The 26,138-nt window shown below is 40.8% G+C and overlaps 1 protein-coding gene across 5 annotated transcripts in view; it reads right to left on the bottom strand.

Moving 5' to 3' along the window:
- Window positions 1-26,138, bottom strand: part of LOC116939056 (transmembrane protein 132D-like) — a 229,964-nt gene that overhangs the window by 102,638 nt on the left and 101,188 nt on the right. For 4 of the 5 annotated variants that reach the window (XM_032946940.2, XM_032946941.2, XM_032946943.2 and 1 more), the window contains one exon: window positions 10,082-10,991. The exons of the other annotated variant lie outside the window; for it this stretch is intronic. In XM_032946940.2, coding sequence (XP_032802831.2) covers window positions 10,082-10,991 — 910 coding nt within the window. The remainder of the gene's footprint in view (window positions 1-10,081; window positions 10,992-26,138) is intronic. 5 annotated transcript variants of the gene reach the window in all.

Raw genomic sequence — 26,138 nt, 5'->3', positions numbered from 1 at the left:
GACATTTAGTGCCTTTTGTCTTAAGGGGCAGAATAAATACGTACATGTTGCACATTTATACTGAATATAATTTATGTTCCAAAAGGGCCAAATACACGTGCGGTGATTCTGAAGTCCAGTTGCATTGTAATTGCCCACGATGTACAAAGTACCCTGAATTTAAACAAGTTAGGTGGCTTGAGGGGTCAGTTTATTTGAGACATGCATGTGGGATTGTTGGGAATGGCAGAGAAAGAGAGGGGGGGAGTATCCAAGTGTGCCTGTCAGTACACTGCAGGAAAAGGTGTTCTTATGAAAATTTCATTAGCTAAGGATTGTCATCGCATGTACAGAATTGTAAGCAGTGGCTTAAGCATTGCAATACATATCATTGCCTGTATTATTATGGCCTGTACAGGAATCGTAAGAAAACAGCACTCACATCGGCAAATGAATTATTAACAATTGTACAACAGGACACACAGACTTATGGTGGTGATGCATACCATTACAAACTGTGCTGCAGATCTCTAGAGCAAAAGGACTTTTACTCTTTGTTTTTACTCTCACCGTAATTACATTTAAAGTCCTTTATTAAAGTGACTTTCATATAACGTATTATTATAGCAGTTTAAAATTAGATGTATTTAATGTATGTTATAGAATATATGGTGATTGTACTATTGTTGTAGTGTACTATACTGTAAGTGTAGTGACATATATTGAATCACTGACTGACCCAGTTATGTAGTTACCCGGTTAAAGTAGAGTCGTTACCCTGTTAGGGTCTAGAGTGTACGTTTACGTAGTTAGCCCCGTTGGGCTGTGTAATAAACGTGTTGCCTCCAAGTTAGAAGTGTTTGCCTCCGTGGAACTCCATAAGCACAGTATTGTTTGTTCTAACATTTATTGCAGTCATTAGCTCTTAAATGAATTATCTTACTGATGTTAAGGGAGGAAACAAGGTTGTTCCAAAACTTTGGTTCTGCAATGGCAAAGACTTTATCACCTTTTACAATTCTCGTTCTTCAAATAATTAAAAGGCAATTAGATGGATGTATTTGGTTTCTTGGGTTTGATCGCGGAGTTAATAAATTAGTATAGCGCAGATTTGCCAATAAGGATTTCATGGATGAACAGGGCCCAATGTAAATTTAGTCTTGCATCAAGTGATGAGAGGTTGGATTTTAAGTAGAGGTTACAATGGTGGGTTCTGTATTGTACATCCAGTGCAAATCGAAGAATAGAATAATGAAGGGGGTTTAGTTTGTTTAGTCTTTTATTAGTAGCTTATCTGTTAGCAGTGTCATAGCAGTCAATATATGTGGTAGAATGATAGCTTCAACAATTTGCAAGTGCAATCGAATGGGAATACAATTTTTGTTTCTGTATATAAAACCTATTTTTTTCTTTGAGGTTGGAATGCAAATTTTGTCTAGCACAGACAGCGCCCCCAGTAAATTGCAGTTGTGGTTGCATTGGCCGTGAGCCTAGCTGGGTAGGTGAAGAGGCAAAGGGTGGCCAAGCGTCACTGGGTACAAACGGGACGTCTTCTGGATTTGACTTGCTACATACAACACATGGGACTGTTTGGGAAGTCAAAATCTTTTGAAACTGGAGACAGATCGGAGAGAAATGAATTGAAACAGTCGGTGAGCAGAAAAGGAAAACACGAATTGAATTTGACAACATGGTCTATCACAGAAGAACAGTTCATATCATTGCAGTAAAAATAAATAAGCAGACAATATGTCTTCTTCCTATATCCGTCTCTCCACGTAATTTTTGTTTAGTATTTATAACATAACCAATTAGCTGCACGGACTTCTGGAAAGCACATCATGTTAGCAGCATTGATTCAAGACAAGCAAACTCTGGGCCGGGTTTGACATGAAGTGTCTCATCAGCAGAGTAGAATTTCACGATAGATTTGTCGAGTTACCACAACTGGGTGATGGTGATGTTAGGAGGCCTTTATATAGCAGTGGATTAACTATGGTTTTCACTACTGCTGATGGTACAATAGCAATGCATGTGTTTCTCATAACCAAATTAAACATGTTTGAATGTAGTTACCCTGTTGCTTTAAGTATTTTTACTGGTGGTGAAAATATGCAGACACCTCCTCCGTGGTCTACCTGGATGGCAAGTGACATGTTACATAATGTTAACAAACCAAGCCAAATAAGATACACTATCCATAATATCCACTATATTATGGATAGTGTATATTATGGATAGAGTAAAGTATTTGTAAAGTAGAATAACTTGGCAGTGGAGTGGACGTTATTATCGTCTAAATTATGATATGACATACTTATAGGTTACCAGAGCAACCATTTCCTCCTATGTGGACAGCCCTAGACAGCGGCCTTGCCAATTTTCAGGGGGTGCCAGGAAAGTTAGTGTATAATATGTCCACCCACCCCTCCGTTTCAAGTGTTGTGTCGAGCTGTTATCTTCAGATGTTTGTGGTTGAATGGTTAAAGGTGCAGCCCTGCAATGTCTTGCTCACACCACTGCTGGCGGTAAGGCCTCCATTAGAGAGAGCGACAGAGAGCCCCATGCAGAGGCAATTTTTCTGACTCTTACACGCTGGCCAGGCGGCCATCTTGGAAGAGGTGTCAGTACCCAGACTTTAATGTTGAATGTATGACATAAATAGAGGTATCAAACAATCGAAACACACTGTGCTTTCTTCACCAAGCATCTACAATGATCTTGATTTGTTTTTAAACGGTGCCTTCGGCTGTAAGAAAAAGTACTTGTGAAATCCTATTAAGTGTGCCCAATTAGTATTTTTTTTTACATTTATCATTGTGATCCGCAAACAGGAAATATGGACTCCAAATTGATGCTGTTGGAAATGTTGTGGATACATGTCATTATCTTACTTTGTGTGAGATTAAAGTGCTCGTATTTTGATCCTTGATCTTAAGGATTTCAAAAGTGCTTGAACTGGTGGTCGGGTGACTGCAAGTAATGTTCTTTGCAGATGTATTATCAATCCAATTTTGTAGGTAGGCTATTCATATGCCATGTCAGAGATGGTAAAAGCATTAAACCACTTAACATGTGAGTAATGCGTGACTGCAGACAGTAAGGTTACATTATCGTTTGACCAATTTAATTGCTTTCAAAACATAAGAAACATAAAACACAGAATACACTGCGGAATTATCCTGTTTCCAACAATGAAATTCCATTGTTATTGTTTGCGATGACAAACACATCTATACATATCTCTTTATGATAGTGCTTACAAATTTTAAAATAATTAATGTTGTTACAGGCAGAAATATGTATATGCATTGGTGCACGCATGTTTTAATGGAGGTTAATCAAACATGTGCATTATGATTATTGTATTTCTGTTCATTTTCATAACCTCCACCTACTAATTTGTACAGTATTTTCACGTATAATTAGACTTGATTTTTACATACAACATAGATAGTACATTATTTATTTCACGTACACATCAGCTACTAAATTACTTCGTAATTATGACGTACCGTTGTCAATCCACTGCTGGATGAAGGCCTTCTATGTAGGTAAAAGTGATACTTTTACTATACTCCTTTACACTGGTGAGGTCAATATATGTAGAGATTTGCTCATGAGTTGTTTATTTAGCACAATATTTAACCGCTGCTTTTGTAATACACTGTCAATTGGCTTATACATCCTGCACTGGACATACACGTCACCATATCACAAATAAAGGGAAATGTCACTGCTCCATCATCATCAGCCAGCCATTTTATATCCACTGCTGGATGAAGGCCTCCCTATGCTGCCACCATCCCTAATGGGCCAGTGCTGCCACCATCAATCTCACTCCTGTACTGGGAGAACTGATCTCAGCACTCCATCTCTACAGGGTTCTAGCCTTTGGCTGCCATTCCATTACCAGTCTCATTCCAAGCTCATCATTACAGCTATTGATGTGTCCTGCTCAAGCCGATGAGGTGTTTTGTGTTTTTATATGTCTCTGATTTGTTTTGTTTCCTGATCCATGTATTCATTTTGTCTGTATCTCAATGTAATTTTGAGCTTCTTTGATCCCATACCAGTTGCGAGTCATGTGATCATACACTATGGGAACGTTTGAATGTGTCTGCAAGTCAGGAGGTGAATATTATGGATAGTGATAGTGTGTTGGATAATACATACGTATTTTACAAATAATTGCATTATTTACAGCATATTAAATAACTTCAAGAGAAACACATTACAAGTGCTTGATATTTCTAAATGCAGATTTAAATTATTTCAACATATGGTGTTATTACAATTTATTTTTTTACACTAAACTGAGAGCGATTATGTTTATATAAGATGTGTGAAATAAGTGCCTTTTGAATAGGCCATTATTCAGAGAAGTTTGTTAAACTGCGAAAACAATATATCGTGTAAACTGCTTTAATTAAACAGTAACTGATAACGATTTTATTTTTGATAGTGCTGACAACTTGCAGCACAAATAAAACCAGGTTGTATTGGCTCAAAAGTATGAATTGATTCAATGAGTGTGCAAAACATGTGCTTTGTGCATTGAGAGTGGGCTTTAGCAGTTATTTTTTGTGGATAGATAGCGATGTCTTACTGTGTACAATGACATACCTGAAATATGCAGTATCTGGAAAATATAGCTGAATAACTTATACTTATTTAACAACAAACAGGAATATCGTTTTGCTCTATTAATGTGAGACATTCAAGACATGCTGCATTTATAATCGAGTATACTCTTGTAAAAATGAATGTATATCAAAAATATATGAAAAGTACCAAAACATATTATGAGAAAGGGAGTCACATAAGGAGGTATTATTCACAATGACATTAGAAGATGATTTCTGAAAATTAATTTGAAACAAAGGTATCAATAAAAATGGAGAAAATATTAACCATCTTAGATTGACTGACACCATTGTAATTATAGCTTCCCACTGTGGGAAATGTAAAAACGAAATCATGAAGAAGGCTGCAAAGCAGGGCTCAAGATAAATGTGAGCAACACAAAAGCCACGCATATAAAAAGTTTACTTAAGAATTGAAGATAAATGTTGAAAGGACAACTTTTAAACAGAGTATTTTGCCTAGGGCAGTTATTTAAGCATACTGAGATGAAAATGGTTAAATGAAGAGTCGGATGAAAGTAGTTTTGAGTGCTTTTGTAATTCGAACATGTTCAATGAAAAGCAAAGTACAAATGTGCGTTGAGTAGACATTTTCATTCGTTTATGTTATCTGCTATGATACTGGATCAAAACGTACGGACGTTGACAAAGGATATGGAACAAAAGCTTTAAACATGCACAGACATATAGAGTGATGCTTATGCTTGTAATTACACTGAGAAACGCTAAGAAAACACATGCATTATCGAACATATGTACGTTAGAGGCATCATATTACCGATTAAGGAAAGGAAGTGAGCTTGGGTAGGACACCTCAACACAAGGGACGATGGCTGGTGGTTGAGAATAACAGCAAAGATGTTGCCAATAGAAGGATTGGCTACTGTGGAGAGGGGACGCCTCCTGTGGAGATTGAGCAATAAAATCAGATTTGAGATGGCGACAGCTGGGGAGGCCTTCATCCATTCATAGATGATGGCTGATGAGGATGCCAACGTTTTTTGTACTCAAATCAATATAAATTAACATTGCAAAAATATGCATTATACATGAGAATAACAAACGTCACCTATGAAATGTATATGCCATTAAAAACACATGTATTAGGCAACAAATGGAGAATGAATCTCTCAGATCCATTCAAAAGCAGCTGGTGTGCTTAAGGATGGTTAGGATGGGTCAGGTGCAGAGATGCAACCGTGAACCAGATTATTTTTTTGATCTATTCAGATTCATCAGTGTGATACAGCTGTGCCCAGGCTGATTGACCGTTCCCCGAATTAATATTCAATAGGCGCTCATTTTAGGGTATGGTTCGAGGTTAAATAGCTATTTATCAACCTCTTCCACCACTCATAAATAGGATGGCTATCTATAAACAGAAGGCTACTAAACTAATTATCCTGGTATTGTATGCTTGGAAGAGGTGGAAAAATATGCTCGTGGTGGTGGTCTGCTTTGTGCTTATGAATTGTAAATAGTCCAAATTAAAAATACCAACCAAAAGGTATGCGCACAACACTGCATTATGTGATTAATTGTATCTTTTGTTCCTTTCATCTGCTATGTGCTGTGTTTTTGTTTTATAATTCAAGTGAAGGGAGTGGAGGACATGGCTTATCTCCCGTTCACAGCCCAGCTACAGCATTGGAAATTCCACATTCCTATGGTGTGAGGTGAGGAAGGGGAAGTGAGTCTATCTTCCCACCAAGCTGTGTGTGTTTTATTGGAGCCTGGCGAGGGATGAAGTGCTGAGTTGAACCCCGACTGGGATTTGAATTCACAGCTTTGCAACTGATGTGCTTCGCACTTACCACTGTGCCACTGAGGCTGCATGTTGGCTGAACATTCCTGGCGACTGCTTAAAATTAATTGCATTAATAGGCTGCTTATATCTTCTTTGGTTCTTTCGGTAAAGTCACGTAGAATGAGAATAAAATAATAAATTGATAAAATAAAATAACACAATAATATTCTCACCTGCTTATACATATATTATATATATAATTACGTCCATAGGCCCGGGCCGAGGGGTCCTGGCCCGGGCCGGCGGGGACGGGGACGACGCCCCTTAAACCCTGCCGCCTCTGAGTTCGTCCCCCAGCCCGCAGGTGCCGAGGGCCGAGGAGAACCGTTGGAGTGGAGGAGGAAACCGCCGCCGGAACCCCGGGAGACGGAGCCACCACCCCCGAGGCCGGCCACGAGGGCTGGGCGAGTCTCGCGGACCCCGGCGATGCTACCTCGTGGGGGCAACCCAGGCGAGGTGCTCCAGTCATCCCGGGACGGGGACTGGCACCTCAGGGGGCTATGTGGTGCCATGACAGCAAAGCCGCTCCGTGGGAGCCATGCCTGCGGCGGGGGTGCTGCAGCAGAGAAGCCACCCGGCTGCCGTCACAGCACTTCCCCCACCACGCTCCACATGAACACACACATGCACTCACGTAGGGCCTCGTGGGGGGGGGGGGTCACCTGCCCCTGAGTTTTTACCCGAGAGCCCCCCTCGTGGGGGTGCTCCACGGTTTCTCAGGGCCAGGGAATTGGCAGACCCCCCCCAGGCCGAATGACACTGCGGCGCCGTGGATTAACCTAAAATTGTATGGCCACAGCGAACTCACTGAGAACCACAATGAGGAAACACCCAAAACACACGCGGATTGGCAGGCAGGTGGGGGGTGGGGCGGTACAGGAGGTCCTGCATGCCGTGCACTTGGTTAAACAATAGAGGGCGGGCGTCGGAGAAGAGGGCTGATCTGATTGGCAGAGAGCGGGAAATCCGAGGCTCCTGATTGGATGAGAGGCCAGCGGATCGGCTGCACGTGGGCTTTGAAGTAGGGGAATAAAAAGGGTCGAAAATGAGAAGCAAGCCCTCTTTTGCCGGGGTCTTTTGGAGTGAGGGACCGAGGTGTGATCGTCCCCTGCTACTCGAACGTCCGTGAGATGGGTCGCAGAGCAGCCAAGTCGAGCCCCCAGCAAAAGCCACGTGCAGCCTCGCCTTTTCCGCGACTTCCTATACCTCGAGATCGGAGCGTAAGGACGGAGAGGAGAGGTAAGTCTAAGAGGGAGTATCCGTTAAAGAGACTGAGTAGGGAGAGACGGGACAAATTGGGCCCTAGACCGTAGAGAGATCGGTTAGATCTGCCCCGCTGGTCCACACTGACACAGGTAGGGTGGCTTAATTAATCGAAGAATAAATCGCCAGTAGACATTAAACCGTGTCGCGTTGTCTCTGTGAGTACGGAGGGGGGGGGGGGGGTGCATGGTGTGGTGAGCCTGTGTGTTATGGTGTCCTGTGTTTCTGCACGAGCGTGTATTTTGCCCGCGCGTGCGTGTTCGCCGCAGCACGTTAATGTGGTGAGCCTGCGCGTTGTGGTGTCCCGTGTGTTTCTGCACAGCGGCGTATTCGCAAGGTGGTTAGTACAGCCATTTAAATCATGCCACGAGGGGCAGCAGAGAGGGTGGCGGGGGGGGGAGTCGGAGAACGGTGTGTCACAGGAGAACGGGGAGACAAATGTCGCTGTAGACATGTACATGCTTATAGTCACATGGGTATCCCCACCCCCCAAAAAAACACTCCATTGTAGACACCTTTAAAAACACTTACCGAGTCTTAAAACGCAAGTGCTTGACGTTAAATTGGCATCGTGCACAAACTTATGTTGTCATATTATACTGTATATATATAAAACCATGACAATTCAGTTTTAAAGGTGATGTATGCTGATATTTTAAAAGGTAGAAATTGAAGATGGTGTTTCTCAGGCTACAGTGCTTCTTCATCATGTACAGGATACTTTCATTATGCATGTTATTGAATTCGAGATCCCCGCTTATCAAACATTCTCCTTGTGCACACACACACATCTCAATGGTGGTCTGGTTTGGTTGGATGAATAGGGTGACAAGTGCTAGCCGTATAGAATCCAAAAACATGTATTTTATTTCACCAGAATCTGCCACAGTTGTCCAAGAGCATTTGCAAAAGATTCTGCTGTCGAAGGTATCGTGATTCATGTATTTTATAATAATTTTTTTGTTGCCTCAGATAATTGAACACATATCTTTGTGTAAACACTGCTAAATTCTGTGCACATGTTCTGGATAAATAAATTGTAAACGCCTCAAGCTAATCATATTTGCATTGTATTTCTGATCGTAGATTAATGCTCGATAACTTTCTGTCCAAATAGGCACATTTTAGTATTTCACTCAGTAGGAAGGTTTACTCTTTTGCTGCTGTTTACTGCATATTTAACAAAGCTAGTTCTGATGCATTCTCAAGCCATTAAATACTGCTGTGTGTGTAACAGGATGAATATAATCAAATTAATAATACATCTGCAATTCTGTAGGTGTCTCTAGGCTGTGGAATTCTACAGGCTATTTATAAATAGTTAAAATAAAAACCATAAAAAAATGAAGAACAAACTTTTACTTCTTAATACTTACACAGTATTTAAAGCGGTGTAGTTGGAATGAGGCCATATAAGATTGATAGCATCATTGAGGACAATATCCCTCTTGGGAAATAGCCACAAACTTCACGATGGGAAAGGCAGGCATGGATTTAATAGTGGAAATTCTCCATTCTTCATTACCAAAAATAATTCCCCGTACAGTTCTTGTATGAACACAAAAAGTGCACATTATTCTCTTCCAGTAGTGCTTCAATTTCTTTAGTTTTTGCAACATAATATAGTAAAAAAAACCCCAAAGGTGAAGCCTGCCCTAAAATTTCTGTCTCATGCTTCTGCTGATAGAAGCACCTCCACTAGCAAGAGGGAGCCCTAGAGATCCCCTCTAGAGGGTATTTTTGGCTTACTGTTCCTCCATACTGGTCATAATTCATCTTGCTTTTGTTAAGTGAGCTGTTCTGGCTGGGGCACCTGAGCAAGATGACTGTGAGGAAGAATAGAGACTTCAGTCTTACTTAATATGGCAATTGGTCAAACATCCCCATATAGGACCCTCCTGAAAGGAGTCTGCGAGGTTTTCCTGGATAAAGGAAGGGCATTATTACGATTGTTATTCGGCCACTCTTAACCAATCTAGCTGGAGTTGCCTGCATGGGTAGATTGCAAATCAATGGGTGGAGTTTGCCTGTACAATTGCACAATACCTATATTTTTCCTATTTACACAATACAAACTCATGGAATGAAATGTCAACAAAAAAATAATTGAAACAAAGAAGATCACACATTAACGAATATCTATATTTTATATTAATTATAATTCAGGTAAAACTTTCATTTTTAGCCTGAATACAAACACTAAACGCCTCAGTGATGAGCAACAATTCGGACAACACCATGGATTTTGGATTTTAAAAAGTATAACCAGGACACAAGTAATTACTTACTGGTTAATGTCCGTGTTAAAAAGGCGGCAATGATTAATCAAGTCCCATTTTTTTGGATGTGTGGAATCAGCTTGTGGTGATGTATTGTGCCATCATACCTGATAGTGAGATGCTCTACTGTGTAGTTGTGTAGAAGTCCCAGGGGAATGCTGAGAACATCCTGGGGATTTGCGGGTATGCTGGGTAGGTAAATCACGACCCGGTCATTGAGCCTTATTTCTTCAAGTGGAGAGGGGTCATCAGGCGGGTGCAAGAAAACCCTCCCAATCATTTCAAAGTGCTGCTTAAAATAATCTTCGTTGACTTTATGTGGCATTAAAAAAACATTTTCATTCACACGATCGTCACGTTCACAAGTATCATGGCCTTCAGTATGCTCCATGGTGGCATACAAATTAACTTCTATTTTGACAGGTAGCCTTTCGTTGGTGCTTTTCCCACTTGTGTTACCAGAATGTTGGGTTTCTTTTTCGAACCACATGAGAGGCATAATCACCTTAGCCAAGCACATGCTGAGTTCGCCTTGCAATTTACAAGAAGTCCTGATCTTTTGGATTTTATAGACCGCATACATCTGAACACATGGCAGGCCATGTACCTGTCGGTCACCCCAGTCTTTGCCAGAGATATAGAACAGGACCTGTACCGTTGGCCAGTCTGAAAAAACATCTTCCTCAGTGACCAAAGCTTGCAGACTCCAGGTGTCTCTCAAGGCACGGTATGCTTGCTGGAAAGTATTTGGAAGTGACAGTGGGTTTCTGTGAAATGTTTGGCCTTGTGAATACGGACCATAGCTGACATTCACCCCAGGATCACCACTGGTGGAGCCAACAATGAGAATGTGTTGAGTGTGCATTTGTAGGCTGGCATTTCCTTCATTGCCCTGTCTATTGTTCTGTAGAAAGAAAGCAGATTTGATGTTTTTGAAGGTTAGCTTGACAGGGAGATGCAGAAAGGATGATGAAAGATGAGCATTATCTAAATAAATGGTGCCCACATTCGATATATCTGAAAGAGAAAATGACAGATTTGAATGTCAGAAAATATATATTTTATCAAGTGACACAAATACAAAATACAGTAAACCTTTTTTTGTAAAATTACATAGAATATTAATAATTAGTGCCAGCTATACAGCATATCAATTCCTGTCAGCACAGTGAAACACAAGAGACTACTGGACAGGTATTCCAAGTCTGACGAATATTATGTCAAGAGCCTTACATTGATTTAGGACTTAAACAATAAAAAAAACCTATTGCAATTATAAATTTGTTATATATAAGTACTACTTTCAAGATAAGTGCAACGAATCGTCCTTAAATTTTGACTTAAAAAAAAAACTTTCGTGACTGCAGGAATTCATATTCTTGGTTCTTTAGGTGAAGTCACGTAGATAGAAAAATAATATTAAAAAATAAAGTGAATACAAATTTTAATAATAAAAATAAACAACAAAAAACACTAATGTAGACTGTCGCCTGGTTTTTAATTGGAGTGAGTGTACTGGCAGTCTATAATGTAGACTGTAGCAATAGTTATTAAGCTGGGTGAGTGTACTGGCAGTCTATGATGTAGACGGTAGCAATGGTTATTAAACTGTTTGAGTGTACTGGCAGTCCATAATGTAGACGTATTATTGGTTTTTTCAGTAATTTAAATATAATAAAAATAAAATAAAAAATATAAATAAAAACAAAAACCACGACGTTTCTATTGCAACACAAGCAATCGTCATCAGGAAAAGGGGGGTTAGCCTCTAAAGTCAAACTGTTTATAAAGGTTTAGAGATGGGCGTAGCCCAAGTGTGTCAGTAGCATGGGCGGGGCAGCTCATGTTAATGTCGGAGAAAGCACTGCCAACGCAGTGGGTCTACATCAATCAAAAGGGCAGCCAGGCAATCATTTGCACCTCTCTCCATATACCCACACTGCTGACGGTGGAGTTTGACAAGAAAACACAAATCAAGGCATGACCCATAGTGGTTGATGACATCTTTCCAATGATTGCTGAGTTTATAACCATCCTCTCGGTTGAAATTGTGTCTGTATATATGGATGGTTTCATTAACAAATCTTTGTTGATAGCCAATAGGCTTGCAAGGTACCATCGTCATAGAGAAATCAATTTAGTGTGAACCAATCTAATATTTTTTATGAATATATATTGTATTATTATACCTAGTACATGGTTGGTTCATGTGACCTTGCTGTTACTACAGCCTGCTGCATTTCACCATCATCATTATCCATTATCAATCTCCTGCTGGATGAAGGCCTCTCCAAGTTGCTGCCATCCTTTACAGTCCTGTGATGTAAGTATCGACCAAGCATTATGTACTCGAGCTGATCTCATAGCTCTATCTCTGCAGTGGATAATTTTGGGTGTTTTTTTTTTCAGTGGGCTGTCATTTAGTAGAAATTCTCACTCACCAACAATCCCTTCTTGCAGCGAATCCTGCCCAATCCCACTTACTTTTTTTAAAACGTAAAAACCTGCATACAGTATGTTCTCTCATCCATGTGTTGTTCTTTCTGTCTATCAGTGTAACCCCCCTGTAAGTATCTCTCCATTGATTGTTTGTGCAATAGTGTGGCTATTGTTCCATCCTCTTGATCAGTGCCTATGTTAATGACCCATGTATTATAGCAGGTGATCCAGACCGATGACACGCTCTCCTCCACAGGTACTTGGTCATGTTCCTTTTCACGATCAAGTTCAGATTTCCAAAAGTGCTCCAACATGCTCTCTCCTCTTGGTCCCCCCTTTAATGACTCCCATATACATCCACGCTCTGCTGAGTGTTCTAGTTGTCTTCCTCCGACTGATATCTCTGATCGTGATCCATTAGCGAACTTTTTGTGTGTGACTTTTATTTTGCTCCTATGAATCTTGATTCCAACTTTGCAGCGTTCTTTATTAAGTTATTTTAACATTTCCCGGCAGTTCATCCTCATTGGACGTTATAATCACATTGTCGAAAATTTGAGATGGTTAACATTTATTAAATGTATGCTTTTATTCATCTCATACAAAGTTCAGACATCTTACACCTTGTCTGACTCCCATTTTTTAAATTGTAATTTCATAAAACAATATTCATTCACTCTCAATGCGGCTGTTACATTTTTGCAAGTGTTTTTTATTTTATTTCGGTCTTTGTTTGTGAATGCTTGGATAAATACGTACATTTATTCTCAGTCTATTACTTTTTCACAGTCTATAAATGCTAATCAGAAATATATGTTTAATAGACTTCTATCCATGTCAAATCAATTAATATTCCCTTATAACCTAATACGTAACCCTGATGCGTTGGCTAGCATATATAAAAATATAACTTTGTAAAATAAGTTTTAAAATCATATTATTGGTTCTTTCGGTAAAGTCGCGTAGAAGGGAAACAATAAAATAATATATATTTTAATTGTTTTATATTTTTATTATTTTATTGTTTCCCTTCTACGTGACTTTACCGAAAGAACCAATAATATGAATCCCTGCAGTCACGAAAGCTTTAAATCAAAATGTAAAAATCAGTTTATATTTTACAAATATAATGCTCGCACTTGTATGTACTGGCATGTGGTTGACCACACATTCCTTGTAAATGGCATTATGGTCTTTTTTAGTCAGAAAAACTGAAGTGCTTTCTGTCCTTATGCTGATGTAAGGACACAGTGGGGGAAACAGCAGCGACATAGAATGGTGTTATTGGATTGACAATATAAACAAAATTTCCACCAGTAATCAATAGATTACACCCTAAATGAAAAAAAAAACATTGTATAGTGATGTAAAGCTGGAGTAAATTTAGTTAAGAAATTACTAAACATTTTGAGAGAGGGCAAGGGGGGTGGGAGGAGATGGGGTGGGGTTTGTGGCACTGCGGTTAGTGCACTGCTCTGTGAACAGCAACCTGAGTTCCTGGCACGGCTAAAATTAGTAGCAAGTAATATATAAACCGGTCCTGGATTATCCTCCTTTACCATAGCACGCTAACCAGTGTGAAGTATGGCCAAACCACCGCCATGACCAATAGAACATGTTCTGATTTTTTAAATCGATTTTTTTTCGATCTATAAACCTATGGTAGTCACACAAAAAATTAGGGGCTTTTGTTTGGCGGGGAATGTGTATTGCCTTTTCTTTGCTTTCAGAGACCCCACTCATTAGGAAACCTTCATATAGAAGTGAGTTAATACAGGGAGTATATTATTATATTTCTATTATTCATTGAGTTAATTGCTGCTCCTGACAATTTAACTGAAAACACATTACATTTGCATGATTCTTCATGAGTCATAATAGTATCTTATATCTCGGGTGTCACGGTGGCGAAATGTTAACTACCTTTTCTGGTATACAGAAGGTTGTGGGTTCGATCCCGACCCTGACGCCTGTATATTTGGAGTTTGCATGTTCTCTTCGAGTGGTCATATTTATTTTAATCCGGGACCTCCGTTTTTTCCCTCCACATTTAGATTCATGCATTTAGAGTATTCGGCTGCTATATATTTCCAAATGACAAGCCAAGCCATCGTTGAGCTATCATTTGTGGCCAAGTTGCTTCGGCAAAAAAGCTTTATAGCTCAGGTTATTGCTCGATGTCTAATCGTTAACTTTACAGCTGGAACTGGAACTGCACAGGTGGCTGAAAAATGTTGTTATTAGGAGAGCCGAGTGAGGCAGAATTGGAAACTACAAAATATATTAATAACGATAATTTTGCTTTATGATTGGGTTTACCTTTAGTTATACAGAAATTGAAAAATTAGTGTGTATTTTTCAAGTAGAATATATTATTATCGAATAAAAAAAGGCATCCACTGAGGTGTTTTCCCTCTGCACTCGACATGATTGAAGCAATTGTATGCTTCTTAATTGAGGCAATTATCCGTTAAAAGATGTAATTAATAGATACACCTTGTTACTTGCACAGTACATTAATGGCATTATTTCATTTGTCGTCAGAAAATTTACTGCATATCTTTTAAACATCAAACAGACTTGGTGACATATTCCCAATAATATAAAACCAAGTTAATTAAAACTACTAATTGCAAATTAAAGTCCACCAAAGTCATTTTATGCACACCGTTTGCAATTAAAAAGGTTAAAGGATAATTATAGTTGAACGAGCACGGTTAGACATAATAAATAGATGTTTAGGTAATGTATATGGTTATTGCAGAAATACAAACTTTGTGGTGAGATGTTAACTCCTAGCCTTGTATGCATGAGTATGTGGGCCCAATCCCAAACCCTGATGCCTGAATATTTGGAGGTTGCATGTTCTCCCCGTGGTTGCATGTATCTTTCTCTGGGTCCTCCGGGTTTTCCCTCCACATTTAGAATCAACAAGTGTTTAGAGTATTTGGCTGATATAAATGTCTACGTGATGATAATCCACTTGGTTAAGCTATCAATTGTGGCTAGGTCGCTTCTGAAAAAGAGCTACATAGCTCAGTGGACCTTACCTGGTAAAATAAGAAGTAGTATGATAGTTTTAGTAGTATTTATTGTGTGCATGCATATTTAAGATAGCAGGACTGGTTCTATACAAATATTAATAAATCGATTACTACACCAATTATTGGTTCGATCACTCGATAAATTAAATAACACAATAATAGTTTGAAAAAACTTTCACTTCTATTCTTATATGTACCACTAGACTGGAAGTGATTGGGTGGGGCTGTGTGACGTCATCAACATCAGTCACGTCACACTTGGTGTTGCTTTATAGTGGACGTACGGGTGGCCACCATTCTCAAATGAGTCGAAGCAATCAATGATAAACGTCTTGTATGATCAACTCCACTCCATTAATCCGCTTAATTAGTCGATGAATCCACTTAATTAATCGACTGAATGATTAATTGTCCCAGAACTATTTTTCACACGTTTGTGAATTTCTGTTATCTGGAAATATATCACGCTAGCCCTGCCAACAGAGCGAGCTAGCTCCATGACCTACACAGTGTGGGGGAGGCCTGTTCATTTGATTTCTGAATAAATTGAGCTTTTATCGTGCTAATTTAATGTACTAATGTGTATGTGTGTTGGTTTTCTTTCACACCATACGTAGCCAACTGCGTTAATCCGAGGTGGGGAGAGGCGGGGGGGGGGGGGCAACAAAAAAAAAGCAGTTCTAAAGAAACGAGTTTTCAATCTAGATTTAAAAGTGCACAGCTCCAGTGGCTTCATCATATCGGAAGGAAGAGCGTTCCAGACGGGCGCCGCTGAAGTGCATCTGAAAGTGCATCTGAAAGCGCGCCATGCAGTGACCACCGTCTTTTTTCGATAGCTGGCTAAAATCCTATTTGATTTGATTTTATTTTCATTTTTAATATTTTTTTAATACATTAGTTTTTTTTTAATTTAGGTCTATTTTCATACATTTGTACAGATACGAAATTCCCTAATCATGGAATGATGCCTCAATCATTCTTTCTTGCAAAACATGTCTAAAAAAAACCCGTGAAGATTTAGACACCTGTTCCCTTTATCACATGTACACAAATTGTTCACGAACATTATTTGTCAAACAATAGCAAGCGAGGTTAAGAAAGGTTTCTCTACCATTGGCCACATATATCATTTCAATACAATTCTATAAAATACTTATGAATATCGAATCAAATTAATTAGACGATGGAAAGGCATTAAACAGTGAAAATTAATATCGTCAGCTAAGCTCTCACGTATTTTAACTTATAATAATACAACGTTGGCAGTGTTAATAGGAGCCGACATTTACAGTGATAATCTCCTGAAAAATCCCATGGTTAATATTTTGACACTTGTTTTATTGGAAATAAAAATAGATCATTACTGTATAGCAACAAGTTGCATTTCTCTCTAAAAAGTATTTGGCTATGCAAGTAACCTGCACAACTGGAGTAAAAAAGATGGTGCCCATAAGTGGCCAACATAACTCAAACCACGGCCCAAACGGACAAATAAAATGTCACGTTTATTTTCCATCTCGTGATGTCAGTCAGCTCTTCAATCGAGTTCAACCCTGATGAAGCTTGGATAGCTGAATGGAGTTCAAAATAACTCACAAATGAACACGTTGTGAAAGACCTAACGAAGAAGAACCCTGAGTTTGATCTTCCACGAAGCTTATAGTTTACCCTAATTCACATCCGCACAAACCATGGCAGATGCGGATACCTCATGCACAAATTTAAAATTAAAAAGTCTCCAGTGTGCGACCGTGGGCATCCAGAACAGACTATTCGATATATGATGCAATGCTTATCTACAAATATGAAGGAGACATCACAGCGACACACTCCGCTGATCCTGATGAGGTTATATGGCTTGACCACCTGGATGTGAAATTTTAGTTGTTGTTCTGCATCGACATTAGCCATACAAAAGTAGAAGAACAGTCAGCTCTTGCCTGCTGATTAGTTATGGACTGTTTAATCTTGTACTCAGCGACAGTGATCATGAGAAGTGTCTGTTGTGTCTTACTAAGTCTGGCTATGAGATATGGTGCTATTGAATTCCCTGAGGGTACCTGCTAGTGATGCCGCCACAATTTAACTGGACGCATACTTATGATTATATTTAACCTTTAGGTTAAGATAGTAGTGTATTAGTTGTGTTACTCCATTGAAACAAGACAAATAAAGGGTGCATTCACTAGGTCAGGAAATGCATGAATAAAGAAGATGGTTCAATGAAAGTTTTACTTTATTACAATTATTTTGAAATATTAACGCAATTCTTTATAATTTAATTATTTAATCCACATAGCTGCAATGGTTTGTGTAAGGCTGCAAATGATGATGGCATTCATTATCATATTGAATAACAAAGGCATTCTTAAATTGTAAAACATGGATACATAAACCCAAGTTGATAGAAATTACATGTTAAAATAAGAAAGGCAGTTGCTTATTTAATTACTCAAGCAATCACAGTGCTTTCCTTTTACGATGCTGTAATTTGACATTCTGTCTAATATGAATACGTATTTTTGGACAGGTAAATATATGCGTCCAGTGTGCACATTTGGTTCTCTATAAGATGGTTAACGCACATGGCCCCTTCTTAATAGCACGTAAACGATTTGATGTACATATGCTCAACTTTAATCCACCGACTCCCATCATCCCTGTGTAAACACAAGCTCTGAAAAATAAAACGATGGAATTGTATACTTTTTTTAAAGCAAAGCACTCAGTATAAAATGACTGGATATGCACATGATGAGTAAAATAAATCAAACTCGATTTTAAAACATGTATTCATATATTATTCAAAAGATAAACTTTCGTTATGTTACCTATGCCCGCCTTGCAGAATACAAATTGTACTTGAGCATTCAGTATGATGATACTGAATGCTCAAGTCTAATGTGATTGCATTGGTACATGGTATTGCTTTGCATCATGACTCGCATCTGAAATTGTTTCTGGAGAGCGTGTGCTGCTGTTGGGTCATGATTTTAGATTGGTTGCTGCAGGGTGCAATTATTATAAAAAATACGCAGAGGTACTCTTATTGTATTTCAAAATGAGCACATGTTTAGCAGGCAACTGAGAGAAAATCATCTTAAATTTAATTTCTTGGGCAGCTGATACCTTTTTAAATTCACATTTATGAAAGTGTAAAGGTTTCCTGGTCATCTAGCAAAGGCACCCTGTTGTACATACATGAGTAAAACATGTATAGAGTAAGTTTAAATATTTATATTCTTGGTTCTTTCGGTAAAGTCACGTAGAAGGGAAACAAAACAAAAAAATCTCACGACGTTTTATATTTTTTTTATTGTTTTATTGTTTCCCTTCTACATGACTTTACCGAAAGAACCAAGAATATGAATCCCTGCAGTCACGAAAGCTTTAAATCAAGATTTAAATATTTACTTGATTGTAACAAGAAGTGGAGGAGCTGTGGTGCAGTGGTTTGCACACTACGATTAACAACGCGACCAGAGTTTGATCCCCAGCCATGGCTAACATGAGTAGCAAGTGATATCTTAACCGGTCCAGGGCCTACCCTTCACCGACCCGCACTGACCAGTGTGATGAAGTATGGTCCAGGGCCTACCCTTCACCGACCCACACTGACCAGTGTGATGAAGTATGGTCCAGGGCCTACCCTTCACCGACCCGCACTGACCAGTGTGATGAAGTATGGTCCAGGGCCTACCCTTCACCGACCCGCACTGACCAGTGTGATGAAGTATGGTCAAAACCCCATGACCAACACACTATGGGGAAGGCCTATGTCTATAATTGAATTAACAAAAGTCAGTGTCCATCATTATGATTGTTTTATCAGTTACAACATGATGTGTCAGTTTTGCCTGCATTTATTCATTATTGTTCGAACTTAAAGCCAATATATTTATTTGAAAACATTTGTCAACTACAGTATTACCGTCTTAAAATGTACTATGAACAAAATGTCAAAATAACGTTCACGTATAAGTTGATTATACCTGCTTCCCTTGTTCATCTGGGTATTTGTTGGATTCAACAAAACTGCTTTCATGTGCCAGAGCAACTTAAGAATGTTCATGAAGGCAAATAAGTGTGGATTTAATTAAAATTCCATCTGACATCTTTTGGCTTTGAATTAAAGGGCTTAGTAATTTATACACAAATGTTAAAGCCTCAATCAAGTTACCGTACATTATTTGTGGACTGAAAGCATGCCGTCTATCAAAACATGTTCGTTATAAATTGGTACGTGAACATTTGTATACCAAAGGAAAGGTAATTATGCTGCAGTGAACAAGTGTGTCCTTGTACCAAATGTCGCAGAGCTGTTTGTATTATGTTAGAATTATAATATATTGCATAATATAAATTCTGGTAGGAGTGGTGGTGCAGTTATTTATGCACTGCGCTATGAACCTAGCAAATTGCGTTTGATGACCACGGTTACTTTCAGCGAATGGCGATTATCTGAAACGGGTCTTCGGTCTCTGTTACAAATTCAGTGTAGTAACTTTACACCACGGCAGGATCTCTTCTAATCTTACTGGCTAAACATGTTTATAATACACTCCTCTGACAGGGGGATGGAAAAACAATGAGGTTGCTGAAGGTCTAAACAGAATATAGAAACCATCATTGCTGGATATTAAATTATCGGGCAATACGTTTTATTTTTAATTTCATGACCTTCAAGACTATGCACTGATTTAAGGTGATGTTTAAGGAATAAAAAGGTGCTTGCAATTGCTATTATTCAGCAGAACTTGCTGTAAGTGCAGCTTGAAGAGAATGAGCTATTGAAGGTCTTACAGACATTAAAATACTGAGAATGAATAATATCTATATGGAGGAAAGTATATTATTATAGAGTTGAGTGTTATTTTATAAACTAGTGTTTGAAATGTTTATGTAGTGACATCGCTGGATGTCAACATGCTGGGTGCAGTGCCGACCCTCGAGTGGCACGGCATGCGGTGGAGCGACATCGCGAATATAACAATTGTGTGGGTGTAGTACCAGCCCTAGAGGGGCCCGGTGAGCGCTGAATAATAGCGCTAGATGGCACCACATTTTACGTGCAGTGCCGACCCTACAGGACAGGGTGTGTGGGTGCCGGCAAAAGATGAGGTTATGTGAGGCCATGTCACTCTGGTTGACCCGGGAGGACACGTGACCAGTAAAGTTGACAAAGGGGCCCCAAGAGGGGGCTAGGGATGGTCACGTGATTGGGACCCAGATCCGTCCCGAGGATTCTGGAAGGTGGACGTGGCCCAGGGCGGAGCAGGCCACGTCACACGGGCCAAAGCTGTTGGTTCAGATCCGTAGTAACAGTTATGTTGTAACTAGTGTAGTTAGCCTGGTGGTCACCAACATAGGTTGCTATTCTGTTAAGGGGAAAGTTATCCCATGTGTTGGAACTGAATAAATGTGTTTCCTCCAAGTCTACATCTGCGAATCAGTTGAACCCATTACAACTGGCATCAGAAGTGGCCAATTGTTCTTTTGTCAGTAAGATAGGCCGAGTTAGGCTATGCTTAAGCGACGCAGACTACATACCCAGGACGTTGTCGGACAATGAGGACAATGAAGGAATTATTCCTCTGACAGGAATAATGCCTTCATCGTCCTCATGGCGACCCCGGAGAAAGGGAGTGAGGTGCCACTGGCGGAGCATCGTGACGACCATCTGAGCAACAGCTCACCGCCATCAGGGAAAGAGCGCCGCACGTTCCGCACTCACCTCGCGGAACCTCTCGAGGCCGTGGCCACGATGGTTGCTGAGCTCGACCGCGAAGAGCCAGCGGTGGAGGAGAGAGCACTGGAGCTGTGCGGGGTCGAACATCCCATTGCCATTTCCCGCCAGCGGGAAAACTCCATGGCACAGCCCGACATTTTGTTTGCGGAACGGGGCGGAGAGCCCACCAAGCCTGAGAGTGTGCCTGGTTCGCCTGTTGAGATTCCATCCCTCTGGCGATATCTACCTTTTGTTAATTAATTTTCAGCCACGGGAGGCGACTGGGTTGCCTTCAATTGCCGGTTCCAGATGAACTGCAACTTGGCGGGATGGACGGAGGTGGAGGCACTGAGAGCGCTACTCGCTGCTCTTGACGACGATGCCTTGGCGGCGTTTTACACCATCCTGCCGTCGGAGAGGGCCATGCTACAACAAGCCTTTGCTCAAATGGTGGCAATCTACGAACTGCCATCAAACGTTCGCCATAAGTTTGCTGCGTGGAGGGGTGGGGAGGCCGAGATGTCCCTCGATTTATGCAGCACACTATTGGTGCGAGTGAAGGCTGCCTTCCCAAAGATGGACCATGACGAAGTCGATTCGCTGGTCCTTGAAAGATTATTGACATTGGCGAAGGACCTCAACATCATCCTGCCGGCTGTCGACGGAGACGATTTGTCTTCTCTCAAAGTTGCAAGATGCATCCAGGCGCACCTGCTTTTGCAACGACATAAGGGGTTGGCGGCGTGTACCATGCCTCGTGAGACGCGTGATACACCCGAAGATGTGGAGCCCATCCAAGCCTGCGCTTCGGCCCAAGTCAGAGACTGGCAGGGGGATGGCATGGTGCGACGGGATGAATAACAACGACAGCGGAAGACCTCTCCTTGTCCTGGGAGCGGGCTCGTCATGTGCTACAACTGCGGCCTGCCAGGACACGTCTTGTTGGGTTGCCGCGTGCCGCGACGACACCTCCCCGGACCATCGCCACCGTCCTTCACTCCACTATATCCCAAGGTGAGTCGCGATGCACCACACACTTGGCCCCTGAATCCACCTCACTCATCGCGTTCAGATAGTTTTCATTCCTGTCGTGTGTCGGGGCATGAGGGTTCGGATTTTGTTCGGGCTGACTGGCCCCTCCGACCGGGTCAGTGGTCGCGGGTTCATCCGCTGTTATTGAAATGATAGAATGCTCATCGATACCGGTGCATCCGCGACTATCATTTCTGAGTTGATTATTATATTCTGCCCACTAAATGTCATACCCTATGTCCCGTCGGGGTTCCGTGCTTTGCCGCAAACGATGGCTCATTGGGCATCATTGGGAAGATAACGGCTGAGGTGTGTATTGGAGATAACAAATTGACGGGACCAGTTCTTGTGTCGGCGTCCCTTGTTGTTCCTTGCTTGCTCGGGACTGACTTCCTGGGGAAGATGCCCCTGAAAATTTTAATTGATCAAGGTTGCCTTGAGTTACCATCAGGCCGTCGCATGGCCTTTTTGCCTTCTCCCACTCGATTGTGCATGGCCAACGCTACTGTACAAGCGCTTGCGAGGAGGACCGTAAAGATTCCCCCTGGCACACAAATGTTGGTTCCTTTACGATTGCGGAAGCCGCTTGACCAGGAGGCGACTGCGGGAGGAATTCTCCTAGGACCATCAAACAAAGCCATTGTGGGTTGACGTTGGTGGGGGCCCAGACTCTGGTGACCAATGACCAGGAACCATTCATTCAGGTCCTTAATGCAGGGTTGGATATGTCTGTCATACAGGAGGGCACCGTGCTAGCCCACACATTACCCGCGCTTCACGAGGGAAACATCGTTGGTGGAGTGGGGGTCGCATCGAATATACATGTTTCCGATGAAAAGTGGATGGATAGGCTTTGTTCTGAGAATTCTGAATTGTCTGAGTCTCAGAGGGGGGGAGTTGAGGGCGTTTTTGCGTTAATTCTTCGATGTGTTTACAAAAGGCAAATTTGACATCGGCCGCACTACTAGCCTTTTGAGTCACCACATCGATACGGGCGACACTGCTCCCATCCGGTAGAACCCCTACCGTCTGAGCCCCACAAAAAAAGAACACGTGCGGCTGGCGGTTGATGAGATGTTGGCTGCCGATATTATCTCGCCGTCCACCAGCCCTTTGGGAGCCCCGATTGTTCTGGTTAAAAAGCATGATGGTAGTTTGTGCTTCTGTGTTGACTTCCGTAAACTTAATAAGATCTCTGTGGCTGACGCGTACCCCCTTACTCGAATGGACGATTCCCTGGATGCTCTAGTAGGAGCACATTATTTTTCGACTCTTGACCTCCTATCTAGATTTTGGCAGTTGCCGTTAGATGAATCCTCTAAGTCCAAGACAGCATTTCGTACATCTCAAAGCTTATTTGAATTTAATCGGCTTCCGATGGGTCTTCATTCCACGCTGGCTACGTTCCAGCAATTGATGGAACTGGTTCTAGCTGGCCTCCAGTGGGACTCGTGCCTGATATATCTCAACAATGTTATCGTTTTTAGCCATACGTTCAAAGAACATCTGGAATGGCTACGTGCTGTCTTTTTAAGATGCGTGCGTCGAACCTCAAATTTAAACCGCAGAATTGTCACCTGCTCCAAAAATCAGTTTGGTACCTTGGCCACATAGTCAGTAAATCAGGGATAGTGACGGACCCGGACAAAACCGCGTGTGTGCGTTCTGGGCCGACCCCCCACGTCGGTGGGGGAGGTGTGGAGTTTAATTGGTTTTGTGTTCTTTGATTATATTTACATTATATTTATTCAATACATTATTTTTTGCTGCACATTACATTTTTGTTTAAAAAAATTACAACATATGTACGTAGTCATTCACGACCAAGATTGGGATTCAGAATTGTTTTTTGGGGATAGGTCATCATGTAAACCCTCCTCCACCCGACACAACCAATTAATAAAAGTGTCACATTAATAAAACGTGTCAAATGTAGTTCTGCTTCAGCAGCACCAACGGTGTTATTGGTGGAGAAGAGTCTCACACCTTGTAAATGGGTGTGACGTGCTGCTCAGATCACTTGTTAGCAACCTGAGTATGTTTGATGCAATCTCCAATGAAACGGCGTACCCATATAAACGTTGTGAGATTCCTCTCCAACTACAACAAAAGCAGTGTGCTGCTGAAGCAGTGATACATTTGACACGTTTGATTAATGCGACACTTTTATTAATCGGTTGTGTCGGGTGGTGCAGGAGGGTTTATGGACGTATTCATACAAGACCTAATCAAAATAAAATATATGAACAACAATGTTATTATATGTGCATCCTTACTCATACCTGACTTTACCAGAGGTTAATTACAGTATACCAACAACGTCAAGCTGTAAATGAATGGCAAATGTGCATCAAAATATGCAGTGGTACGTAACATACAAATGATAAGAAATAAAGTACTAAGGTTCTCATTAGGACATTATATGTAAACTGTAGTTTTTATGGATGCATTAGACGTGAATAATTTGCAATAATGATGTTTTTCTACAACATTAAATCACATGTTCCACCAATTGCAGGCTGCATGTTTTGCAATTAAAAAGAAATCAGCATGTTATCTGCAAACAGGAAACTTGCAGATATAGTATGCATTGGCTTTATTGATGTGGCTTACGACTGTGTAGCACCCATAAACAATGCAATGGCTCAGACAGCGGTAGTCGAGTCCGATTACAATCAAACGTTGAAGCTTTGCACACATTCACCATAAGGTTGGTTGTTTTCCTTTCTGAAAAAAAAGTTAATTTTGTTGGAAGATATTTTTACACAAACTATATTTGTAATCAGAGGAGTACATTTCATTATGTACTGCTTCCATAAATATAGAGTAGATTTCAAAGAGGTGGGGGGGGGGGTGGGAGTAAATATTGCATTAATGTATTTTCATTGAAAGGAAAGGGTGGAATCTATTATTTTAGTTTGACTTCAAGCTGAGCATGTCAAACTCAAGTGAAGGTGTCTTCATATTCGAATGAGCGTTGGGTGGTGCTTGTCTACACGAGTAGTCTTGAGGTCTATTCCATATTCCGATAGTGGGGCAGATGGATGCATGAATAGAGTCATAACCGCAGCCCTTTGCCTCTCTACTGCTTGATGAAGACTGTCCTACGCTGTCAGTCATAGGTGGTGTTTGACCCAACTTCACCATGCTGGGCAGTGCACGTTACAGGTGAGGTGAAGCTTTGCACTCAGCGTTCTGCGTGACCTTTCCTGATCCCCCTCTCCCCGTTGTTACTGCGAAGCCTTTACATCGGCGGGTTTTTGTTTCGTGAGGGATTTTCAGATGAAATTGTTTCAAGATTCCTTGGAGAGCGCATACCAAAAGTCTGGCTCTGCTGATGAGCTCCAGAAGATTGCAACTGGTTCTCCTCTACTGGAACTACTCCCTGAAATACCTATCTGCCACCCACCCATTATATTGACACCTACCCTTATTCAGGTCCAGGCTCAAGACTTTCCTCTCTTTCTCTGTCAATGACTGAACATTATTTTTTCTGTTATATTAATGAGATATATTCCTACTTTTATCCTATGACACACGTCACTATTTAATACATCCACTTCAGATTTTGTTTCATATATATGCAATTTTGATCTAAATTAGATTGTATTGGATTGTAAAGGGGAGCTCAGGATCAGTTTAGATGTCAGTCGCCATGGGCGTTAGCCTTGGCCAGGAGTTTTACTCATTTTGTCAGGTTTTAAAGCAGTGTGCAGTAACCACTGCTTAATTGCTTCATGCCACTTATAAATTAAGTTAGCATAAAATATGTATCACATAAATTGAATGTGCATACTCTTTGGTTCTTTCGATAAAGTCACGTCGGTAGAAAAAGTAATAGATCACGACGTGTCAATCACAACGCAAGCAATCGTCATCAGGCGGAATAAAAAGGAGGGAAGCTGCTGATGCAGGCTGCTT

Source organism: Petromyzon marinus, chromosome 5, assembly GCF_048934315.1.
Source record: "Petromyzon marinus isolate PM22_M1 ecotype Great Lakes invasive population chromosome 5, UKy_Petmar_22M1.pri1.0, whole genome shotgun sequence".
In the NCBI taxonomy this organism is placed as follows: Eukaryota; Metazoa; Chordata; class Hyperoartia; order Petromyzontiformes; family Petromyzontidae; genus Petromyzon; species Petromyzon marinus.
Note: the sequence above shows the minus strand (reverse complement) of the source record. Positions and strands in the feature narration are given on the sequence as shown.